The sequence below is a fragment of the Haemaphysalis longicornis genome, unplaced genomic scaffold, assembly GCF_048455015.1.
Source record: "Haemaphysalis longicornis isolate Haplotype H1 unplaced genomic scaffold, Haemaphysalis longicornis Haplotype H1 scaffold_6, whole genome shotgun sequence".
Lineage (NCBI taxonomy): Eukaryota > Metazoa > Arthropoda > Arachnida > Ixodida > Ixodidae > Haemaphysalis > Haemaphysalis longicornis.
Window position 1 is genome coordinate 68,817,362 of NW_027526407.1, and position 11,869 is coordinate 68,829,230.

General features: G+C 45.0%; 1 protein-coding gene across 1 annotated transcript; it reads left to right on the forward strand.

Moving 5' to 3' along the window:
* Positions 1–7: 7 nt before the first annotated feature.
* Nd-ashi (NADH:ubiquinone oxidoreductase subunit ASHI) lies at positions 8–9,056 on the forward strand. Its single transcript, XM_077674678.1, has 5 exons — positions 8–138; positions 1,692–1,918; positions 3,731–3,795; positions 6,122–6,224; positions 8,940–9,056. The coding sequence occupies exons 1-5, from the start codon at positions 48–50 to the stop codon at positions 8,997–8,999; spliced, it is 546 nt and encodes a 181-aa protein (XP_077530804.1). The 5' UTR covers positions 8–47; the 3' UTR covers positions 9,000–9,056.
* The last annotated feature ends 2,813 nt before the right edge of the window (positions 9,057–11,869 follow it).

Consider the following 11,869-nt stretch of genomic DNA (forward strand, 5'->3'; position numbering starts at 1 on the left):
CACAACAGCACTTCCGCTACGTCACTGGCGGAGGCCAAAAAGCGAAGATGGCTGGTGTGGCCGGAGTCTCGGGTCGTTTGGGACAAATTGCTCGGTACCAACTGAAAGCCCCCCTCATCTTAGCATGTCGACCAGCACGTAAGTATTGCTTGTCTTATTTCGAACAGCCTACGTGGTTTTTGACGTCAGAATAAACCTGCTGATGGGAATACCATGCGGCTCTAGCGGATGCCCTTTCGTTTCATCCTTCCCAATGCCGCTATTTGAAGTTCTGTGAAAATCTTCTCATTCTTGTGCATATTAAAAACGTGAACAGTGTGCAATTCGTTGCACAAATCGCGCTTCGTAGCGCAGACTTCGCAGCTCAGCGAAGTCAAGCTTCTCTCCTGCTGCAAACGCGGTAACCTTGCTTTACGAAACCCCATTTTATGAGTTTCATGATTTTGCGAACAAAATGTTATTAACCTCCCTATATATATATAGTTGTGAAATCTAACGTATTTCTAGGCAAGATTGCGTGAATCAATTTGAACGTTGAAGCTGGTTGTGGGAAGGATTGTTGATAAATTCTACTAAGTGAAAGGTTGCAAATAACAAAAGTGCGTATCCTCAGTCATAAGATAATCGTCGTGTAAAAAGCAACCAAAACAGAAATACAACTTGGTGGGCCTGATTGGCGAGTGCAGTTCAGTTGTGCGACCCATGTCTTGTGTCAAGCAGGGTCTCGAAAGAAAGCTAAACACGTCTTGGCTCACGTGGGAAGATCACACACACTTTCGTGCGTACACTTGCTGGGTGGGTGAATGCATCCAGTCAGGCATTGAATGCTACCAAACTCCCGAAGCAATTTTCAAGTTCCTTGGAGGCAGTGTAGAAGTTGCTCCCTCTCCCTTGACTGTTTGACTATTTTCGTTGCGGTTCATCCAAAACCAAAATGTTGAGTGAAAGTTTTGTGGACCACCGCATTTAATGGAGGTATGCTGCGGTTGCACAGTCATCCCTTATCGTCATTGAAAAGCATGGCTTATGAGTCGCTGAGGTAAGAGCTGAACCAACAGTGCAAGCGACTTCTGAAGGGTTTCCTTGACCACGCCAATGACTTTCATGAGCTCTGCCGCCGAATTCGAGGACCGTCGAAGCGTTTCTTTATTGACTATGGCCGTGCGACAGAAACCAATCACTACCAAGTTTGACAGCCACTCAGTCCAATTGCAACAGAAACAGCAGTCTCACAGGAGTATCAGATTTGATCGTAGTCAAGTTTTAAAGCCACCCCACCCGGGTATTGAGCTCGGAATGTCCCTGTTCACAGAACAGGCTCTTATTCTAGCCACAGTGCGCCATTTCGCAGCAACGACATTGCTGCGTACAGAATGTACGGCATTTGCGGAAAAGATTGTCCCAGTTGAGTGTGCGTCTCTGTGTACATGTGTAGGGTAGTTCTGCAAAGGGAAGCAGCTAATCCAGTCAAAAATTTGCATCAGTCAATAACTCCACTGGTGTTTTGTTTCCTCACGCCCCCATTTCTCGATCATGTAATCTGGATAGCATGCAGCGACAAAGAGGATTGGACACGGCAGGATGAAACAGCTTAGAGTAAAATCATTTTAATCAGCAGGCTACAATCAAGCAACTGATTCACAGCCTCTTTGTGCGGCTGTTGCTAATTTTTCTTTTATGCCACTTCGTAGACTACTGGAACAAGGACTGGGCGCCGAAGCCGCACCCCCGGACGGAGGAGGAACACCGGGCGGCCGCCAAGAAATACAACATGCTGCCCGAGGACTACAAGCCATCGCCTGAGAACGACGAGATGTCGTGGGGCGACTACCCGCACTTGCCGCGCATCTCTGCCTCGGCCCGAGATCCGTACGAACAGTACGACTTCCCGTTCCTGCGAAGGAACTATGGCGAGCCGGTGAGGAAAGCCTCGGCGTGATCGTGGTGGTGGGCAGTAGCTCAGCCGATTTAGGGGGATTGGCCAAGGACAGGATTTTGACTGAGCACATGCATGTCTGCCGTGGCCTGCGATACGAACAAGTGCCCTTGCCTTCTCATTCCTGCAGAGAAACTATGGCGAGCCTGCGAGGAAAGAATTCGCATCACGATGATGATGGTGGGCAGTAGCTCAGCCGATTCAGGGGGATTGGCCAAGGACAGGATTTTGACTGAGCACTTGCATGTCTGCCGTGGCCTGCGATACGAACAAGTGCCCTTGCCTTCTCATTCCTGCAGAGAAACTATGGCGAGCCTGCGAGGAAAGAATTCGCATCACGATGATGATGGTGGGCAGTAGCTCAGCCGATTCAGGGGGATTGGCCAAGGACAGGATTTTGACTGAGCACGTGCATGTCTGCCGTGGCCTGCGATACGAACAAGTGCCCTTGCCTTCTCATTCCTGCAGAGAAACTATGGCGAGCCTGCGAGGAAAGAATTCGCATCACGATGATGATGGTGGGCAGTAGCTCAGCCGATTCAGGGGGATTGGCCAAGGACAGGATTTTGACTGAGCACTTGCATGTCTGCCGTGGCCTGCGATACGAACAAGTGCCCTTGCCTTCTCATTCCTGCAGAGAAACTATGGCGAGCCTGCGAGGAAAGAATTCGCATCACGATGATGATGGTGGGCAGTAGCTCAGCCGATTCAGGGGGATTGGCCAAGGACAGGATTTTGACTGAGCACGTGCATGTCTGCCGTGGCCCGCGATACGAACAAGTGCTCTTGCCTTCTCATTCCTGCAGAGAAACTATGGCGAGCCTGTGATGAAAGAATTCGCATTATCATGATGGTGGTGGGCAGTAGCTCAGCCCGTTCGGGGGGATCGGCCAAGAAGGATGGGATTTCGCCAAGCAAGCGATTAGACCAAGTACTTAGATACTAAAATAATAGCAATCATAATGTCAGTATCATTAATATTAGCAACAGTAATAACTGAGTCACTGTTAACGTTAAGTGATATCGATGCAGTTATAAGCTTTCCTTGGCTGGTAAACTTTGGAAGGGGGAGAAAAGTGCAGAACTAGAAGGGAATGGAACAGCACGTGAAAGTACGAGCGCTTCCCCCATGTGTTTCATACATCATTTCTCTGGTTACTGCTGCTTTTTGTATCAAAGCAACATTCACCATAATGAATGTTGAATCGTTCATTAAGATTCGACAGGTTTGCACTGTTCAATCAAGTTAATCTTTAAGAAGAACAATCCCCATCTGAAACACTGAGTGAACATTCTACACACACACGCATGCACGCACACAAAAAAAAAACTCGTTGTTTAGTGTTTAGGGGGAGCACAGCCCCGAGCGTAGTGGTTATCACACCAGATGCATATTCTGGAGGTCAAGGGTTCAGACCCCACCCTGCGGACATGTTTTTCTCCACTTTCTTTCTATCTTTCAAACATTTCAAATTTCAAAAAGCTATATCTGTTTCTAGAAGAATAAATGATGTACCACATTTTCCCCTTCGCCTTCCTTGGCGTTCATGACTGCCTACCCTTATTTCTGTCTTCACTCAACCAGCCCCTCATTTCCCATTCTGATTTGGTATAATTTAGGTCCTTTATACGACATCTGTGGTACCCAACTCGATTAGAGGAAGTCTGTTGTTTTCACAAGGCATTTGCCTGGAGAAACCAAGGGACACGGTCCAATTAACCAACTTACATCACGATATCTGAGCTGAGTTGTTGCCCAACGCCTTCTTCACATTGCTTTCCTTTACCCCGCAGGTTGACATTTTCATGGATGGCTACACCTTGGAGAGGATGGACACATCAAGGCTTCGCACTCCAATGTAAGCACACTTTTTGCAAAAACTTTTTGGTACAGCGGTGCCCCAACAGATGGTAGGGGCATTTTTTTTTACCTGAACTGGTGCAGGTTAGTGCAGTGTAGTGCAGACCAGTGCAGACCAGTGCAGTCGGCTTGTGGGGGATATAAATTAGTATAAAAAATAAACATGTGCTGCACTGCCTGCACCAGTGCAGCCAGTTCATGTAAAAAAAAAATGCCTCTAGTGTGCGAGCAGTGTGGACGGGAGTAGGTTCCGGAGAGAGAGGAGGAGAGAAAACATTTTAAAGAGCTCGAAAGTGAGAGTGGAACCCAAGTCCGGGAATCCATGCATTGCCCTACCTGTCTTCTTTCACATTACCAGGAGAGGCTGGTCCTCCGGTTGACATCTGGCCAACAGTGTCTCCCACAGCTCACAAAAGGAACAGGTTGAGAGGGCTGGGTTGTGAGCGCATTCCAGAATTATATTCTGGAGGGTACCTATAGCTGTGGACAAAATTTGTGTAGAGCGGTGTACTGTGCAGGAAACAATAAATTCATTCGAACCGGGTGTATGTACATCCTTTTTTGTTATTGTCGGAGTGTTGTTTCCTGAGCTTTGCTGAGGGATGGGTGAGGGCACGGGAATTTTCGTCTAGGGGTCCAGTAAGATTGACCAATGTCCCAATAGGCGAGAAGCGGTGTCGGAGCTGCGGTGACCTTGGGTGCTTGGTGGGCCAATTCGGGAGTCTTTTGGTGGCCTGTTACGGAAACATGAACGGGTGTCCACACAATCGCCACCCAGTGAGGTGGACAGTAGTGTTGAAGTACCTGTAGTGTCGCTGGTCCACCCTCACTGACAGGAAACTGCGACAGGCTGCTTGAGAGTCAGTGATGATGACTTTCGTGGAGCATTGGATGAAGGCTAAGGCAATGACGATTTCTTTGGAGTTTCAAGGGGAGGTCGTCCAGGTGGATGCGCTTGCAATTAAATGGTTTCTGGATGTTGTCGCTGCAACCGGGGGTTTTGTTGTCAGTGTCGGTGGGGGACATGTCAGAGTGATTGCCGCACAAGCGTTCATGGGCTTTGCTGCTGACGTTAGACCTGGCGTTAGGCCTATCGTCGCCTTTGGCGCTCTCACACAGTTTGATGTGTGCAAAGTTTGACGTAGCTTGGTATGTTGTAAGGCTCCGTGAGGTTAATCCTAGATACAGGGCTTACAAGGGAAATCGGGTAAGGCAATGTAGTAACAGAAAGAACAGAAGGATGAAAGGGGGGAGATGATGATGATAATAATAATGAGAAGACGCATCTGGAAATTAGACACTATAGTGCTTTCGCATTCACTACATCATAAGCGAAGCGTGGAAGTCCTCAAAATTTTTGCTTAGTGGCTAAGGCAGGGGTTCTCAAGCATGTTGGTCCCAGGGAACCCTGCTAAGTTCCATTAAGTGTTAAGTGCCAAGGAACCCCCCCCCCACTCCCGCAATTTTTCATTCCGTTCATGCTACATTAACGTGCAATAAATTCAAAAGCAAGCAAGGGTATCGTTTTTTCCCCCGTCGACTTTACGCGAATGCGTACGCTAGCGGCACCTATCTCCAAACAGGAGAAATGCGCATGAGGGTAATATAAGGCCGAGATTAAAGTGCAATAGTTTAACCACGTGGCCCATTTTCGGAGTCTGGCTGGCTACAAGCTGCTGGCGAGATTTATTGCGCAGCTCGCGCGTTTCTGTTATGCGCCGAGATGTGCTTGCTGACACTCGGACGTGAGTAATGGAGGTTCCTTAGATCGATCGCACCTCAAGTTCACCATATAAGACTTTGCGACTGCGGAACCAGGGAAAATTTATCAGTGGCTCGCGGAACCCTGAGGAGGGGCTTGCGGAACCCCTAGGTTCCGCGGAACCCACTTTGAGAAACCATGAGCTAAGGCATTGTGCTGATGAGCCCAAGGACGCAGGTTTAATCCCGGCTGCCATGGCTGCCGCTTTTCTGATGGCAACGAAGCGTTATAATGCCCATGCGTTTGAGATTTGAGCGCACGTTAAAGATCCCCAGGTGGTCCAAATTAATCCGGAGCCCTCCACTACGGCGTGTGCCTCATAACCAAAGTGTAGTTTTGGTGCACTAAACCCCATAATCTGAGCACTCGTAATTTTTTTGTTGTTGTAAGAGACCAAAGAGTTGGCCCGGTGGCAGGTAACGCGAGAACTACCCAGTTCGTCGAAACGACACCCAGGATGGCCTTCCTTGCAGGATACCATTCCGGAGCGTAGTTATTTTGTTGTCCTTTCTACAACTGTGGTGTCCTTTGCTGAACGGTTGATGTTTTTCAAACTGTGCAGGTGGAAGCAGATGGTCATGTGCCTGGGGACCATCCTCGGTCTGTGGTACGCCGTCAACATCTTCGAGCATCCCAAGCTGCGGGGCGGCTTCAATCCGGATCTGGTATGCCACTGCTGCGTTGTGGAGTTTTAAAAGCGAAGCTCTTTAGTAGCAAAACTGCAATTTTTCGTGTCCGCAGTTAGAAATACCAGGAAATTTCCGAGCGCGCGCACGTAAGAGTGGGCCTCGCGGCAACCGCCCGGCAGTTAGCAAAACCAAAAAAATGCCGAGCACTCGTGTGTGCGTGCCTTGCGACGACCGCCAAGCGTCATCGGCGCACGTTTGCAAGACAAACAAATCCGCTTGGGAAATTGGCCAAGATTGGCCAAAAGAAAGAAAGAAAACTCCAGCGTTTGCTGTAATCGTGGCAACACTTGCTCGGAACGAGAAAGACACGTCATAATGTACGCACCTCCAAGGTGACGTCCAATGATTATCACTTCCAAAAAAAAAAATGAAAGAAGCTCACAGTTATAGCTACAATGATGGAGTAAAGGTTGTTGCAGCAGCGATAAAGAAGCAAATCGGTGCCAATCATGGACTTAAACCGTCGTGATAATCGTGAAGGTTGCGTACAGCTTCGCTAACTTCAAGCCTTACACGTTAGTGTGAGCTTCCCTCATTTTTTTTAAATGCGACACACATAACCAGTTTGGTTGTATTGACTTCATGTTATTAGTGGACTTGGTAGCAAATAATGCCATAAGGCTGTGGCATCGAGTAGAAGAGTAACACTTTAAACAAAGCTGTTAGAGATATTTAATTAACTTGCTGCACCAGTCAATGATACCCAAACAAACTGCTGTTCTTTAAATCATAGCTGTTGGAGACACCTGGTGACATGCAGTCAGGTTGCTGTAGCTGTTGGCGGTACCCAGTGAAGTTGCTCCTTTGTTCAGACCTACTAATAGAGTAAACTTTGTCACAAAACTGGACATGAAGGGACTGCGAAAGTCCATTTGTCCGATCAGCTAGTTTATTTCGTGTGGTTGTTGCTGACGTTGTGTCTAAAAAAATGCGGGAAACATGTTTCGAGGTCTTGATTTAGTGTTGTTTTAACTGGGGACAACTGTAACACGTTTGTTGCAGGTTGCGTCAAGAAATAACGTTTCAGTTTACAGCTGAAGTTCACTTATTTGGAGACGCAGTTAACGAAGTGACCACGCGCAAGCTCTAGCTTGTGCTTCTGGATAATGAAAAGCCTTGGAAGCAGTGCGAATTTTTGTGGCAAGTTTCTCTTGCTCCGTGCTGAACCATCTCTGTTCCGCTGTCATTATAGTGTACTCACAAGTGACGGCATCACATACTGTATGGTGTGGAAATAGTGGCATTCGCACAAAGGTGTCGCACAACAAGGGCGGAATCGTCTTTTCCAGCTATGGAGTACAGTCGAACATCGTTATAATGAAGTAGTATCGGGAGAGAAAATTTGTTCGTTATATCCGATATTCGTTGTAACAGTAGAGGTAAAAATCGGCTCTAACAAATCGAAAATCTGGCTCGTGCAAAAATACTTAAGGGGGGACACTGGTCTTAAAACAACTTCCTTTAAATATGAAGTAAACCTTTTGAAACTTTCCAATCATGCTGCTTTTTTTCCCCACTGATTTCAAATATGTCATTATTTTTTCAGCTGGTCAATTAGTTCCCAAGATAATTAGAGATAATTAGTCATTTTTGGGGGGAACAATAGACAAAACAGAGTTGGTCATAAAACTGTAATCTTTATATTCTCCAATACTACGAACCCTGATGAGTGCAATAATCAAAGCAGTTTTTTGATGCATCACTTGGAACTAATTTCACAGCTCATTAATTTTCGGTGTCTGATATGGGCACTCAAAATGGTTCCTTGCCACTGGTGCCAGCAAAGTTTAACGAGCTGTAAAATTAGTTCCAAGCGATGCATCAAAAAACTGCTTTGATAATTGCACTCATCCGGGTTCGTAGCATTGGAAAATATAAAGAGGACAGTTTTATGACCAACAGTGCTTTGTCTCTTGTTTGACCAAAAATGGCTAATTATCTCTAATTATCTTGGGAACTAATTGACCAGCTGAAAAAATAATGGCATACTTATTTGAAATCACTGGAAAACAAGCAACAAGACTGGCTAGTTCCACAAAATTTACTTGAAAATTAAAAAAGTTGTTTTAAGACCAGTGTCCCCCCGTAATACCAAAAATACATTTTTTAGGCTTCGAATCCCCTATAAACAAGGTAGCCCTTATCTTTCTCCTTGTTTAATTTCAACCTCAATGAATCGAAACATGAGTACGTGAAGTTACAACAGAACAAAGTTCACTTGACAAAGCAGGCCTGCTGTCTGGTGGCGGCTCACAGCACTGAGCAGGATGAAGTTTTTCCACAGTGTCCGCGTACAAACGGACCTTTATACTTCTACAGTTTCGAGCGGCAAACTGTACAGCACATTTTATATGACAGCTAGCCTCTCAGATCTTACAGCAAACCCTGTAACAAAATCGCTTTGTTCGAAATCTTGCTGCATTTGGAGTGTTCCATGTTCACTACTGCAAGAGTACCGCTTATAACAAAGCCAGCTTTCTGTTATGTAACTTTGTAATAACAAAAGTTCACTTTATATTCTTTGCCTTAACTAAACAAGTATTGTTTTGGGCTTTGTGTGTGACGTCTCATTAAAAGTGTATCACCAGTGAACAACTTTTTCCAGCAGCTACGCGTATTTCAGTACGTGTACCTGTGTTTCTGCGGGTCAACTGCTGCAATTCTTCCTTTTTGTTTCGCGTTTCCTTTCAGGGCCTGCCTCAGCTCCCAAGGGAAGGAGTGGTGCATTACACGTTCGACCCACCCGAGTGAATGCATGGGCAACTATGGTAGTACGTGGGTTAATTAAATAAACATAGGCTCTCAGCAGTCTTGACTGTTCTCGTTTCTTGTGTGTGCATGCATATGCAGCCGATAAAGGTATTTGTCTAATTTCTAGCCTAAAATGCAATGTGTGTAATCGATTGACAATGAATTTAACGTTTCCGAGTGTGAATTTTGGATTACATATGGCACGGAGCACCAACACTACTATTAACTTCTAACCTACTGCGGCTATGCAAGAAAGGTAATTGTGGAAGGGGCGGGTGTATTTCACCCTATTAGCCTTCAGGCTTTACTTACTGAATAAGCTCGCTTTACGTGCGTTTAAGAAGGCATGCTGGTCTTAAACAAAAAATGTTTACTTTTACAGTTATGATGATAAAAATTGGAGGACATATGTAGTTTTTCATTCTGATTGTAGACATAAAATTTGTTTTTGTGTAAAACAACGACATTCAAATTTTTCCGGATTTTTGTATTTCATTTTTTGACATCTTTTGTGAAAGAACTGCTGGAGTGATGCAGCTGAACAAGGTACCAGTGAGCTGTGCACAAATCAAGGAGTGCAAAAAGATTAACAGTATCACTCTATCTGGTCTGTAGCGAAAGTTGCAACTGTTTGAGGTTTGGGCTTGGGAGGAGGGAACCAGAAAAACCGGTTTTGCCTCTACCTTTGCAATGGCTGCGCCATCTGCCCCTGCTTCTCCGCAGTGTTTACGAGATGAGCGCTGCGTGGCTGACGGGCTCGTGCAACGTTTCAGTTCTCTTTCGCTTCTTTTTGCCTTTTTGCACCCTAAACAAGCTGTTATGGGCACGTCTGTCAGCAAATAGTATGTTTAGGCCACTTCAAAATACAGCTGTCCCTTGGTACAGTGCTTGAACACCAACAAAAGCTAACCGGGGTCACGATTTTGCGCACTTCCGGACCACTCTCTCTAGCGTCAGCTACGGCAGCAGCATATTACCGCTGTCACCTCCGAACACGTCGGGCACAAATTAATTCTATTGTCGCCTAGTTTAGACCAGATACTGGCACAATGAGAGGCTGGTTTCGTCTTGAAGCACGCACAATGAATGCGGCTTCGTTTCGAATATATACATCGTAGAAAAATCTGTCTCAGGAATGTGATTATCCGGATACTTGACAACCACTCGTGCCTTTTAAATGAACATAAGCCACGCAAAAATGTTAAGCATAGTGCAAGGCTCTGCATTGATAAATATCTGCACACTTGCGCCGTATGGTAAGAACCAAGGAAAGTTAATAACACCACAGATTAATAAATGGCCTGCAAGTCGGGAAGAAACAGAATGGCTCAGATGAGAATGAAAAAAAAAAAAAAAAAACTTCAGAAATGCTAAAGATGTTTGTCTAAAGTTAAGGGGGAACATAAAAAACAATTTCGTTTAATTTTTAAGTAAACTTTGTGAAATTTATTAGTGTTGCTGCTTTTTTTTCCACTGATTTCAAATATGGCATTATTTTTTGAGTAGGTCAATCAGTTACCAAGATAATTAGATATAACTGGTCATTTCTTGGAGGAACGACAGACAAAACAGTGTTGGCCATAAAACTGTAATCGTTATATTTTCCAATACTTTAAACCGTGGTGAGTGCAATAAGAGAATCGGTTCTTTGATGCACTGCTTAGGACTAATTTTACGGCTCATTTAGCTTTGGTGTTTGAAATGGGCATTCGAAATGGTTCCTTGCCACTGGTGCCACCAAAGTTTAATGAGCTGTGAAATTAGTTCTAAGCGGGGCATCAAAAAAACGATTCTCTTATTGCACTCACCAGGGTTCAAAGTATTGGAAAATATAACGATTACAGTTTTATGACTAACACTGTTTTGTCTATTGTTCCTCCAAATATGGCTAATTATCTCAATCTTGGTAACTGATTGACAGACTCAAAAAATGCCATATTTGAAATGTGTAAAAAAAGCAAGAATAACAAATTTCACAGAGTTTACTTATTAAAACAAATTAAAGGAATTTGTTTTAAGAGACATGTCCCCCCCTTGTCAGGTAGGACTCACCATACCCAACTAGAAGTGAAATGCACTGCTGTATCACAGGACATGGGGGGGGGACACTTAACTATCATTGTGTCGGAATTCGAATGAAATTCTAACAAAATCAAGGAATGAATATTTTAGTAATCACACACAGAAGCTGCGCGTTCACTTTCATTTTGTTTTTTTACTTCAAAAACTGATGACCACTCTGTGGTCGCACTTTTTGAAGTACATGGTAGGCAGTTCACAAACGATAAAAGGTGTTGTCGGAAGAGTGTGGTATCTGATAAGGACATTCGATTTTATTTTGTGCTAGTTTCTGCAGGCTCCCTGTGTCATAGGCTGATGTTTCGAGGAAGCATTTAGTCGCGGATGTGGATTACTCTATAAGCCCGTCGCCACGCTGCTCGTGGAGGATATAGAGCAGATGGTGAATGTTTGCAAGCGTTCACCTCGGGACAAGACGACCCAGCATTAAATTCTTTGTCGGGTGCTGATCCCCGGGCATAATTTTGTATTATCCACCATACTTCTTTCATAGAATGTTCGTGAAATTTATGCCACTACTTGTCCGGGCTAGTGATCAATATCCAACGTATGATATCGGCAAGTGTAATTGGCGTGCTGTCAGGTTTGAGTGCTCCCGCTAGATTATGTAAGTGCGCAAAACCAATTCACAACAGAGTGTATAGGCACACCAAGGCCATTTGAGGAAACGCTGCTGTTAGTAAATTTCACTGTTCGTAAGTTTCACGGCAGCGGAATTACAACCAACTACATACATATGCCAGCTTCGCAACGCTGGACTGTAACATGCACCTGGAGCTTATAGACCGAAT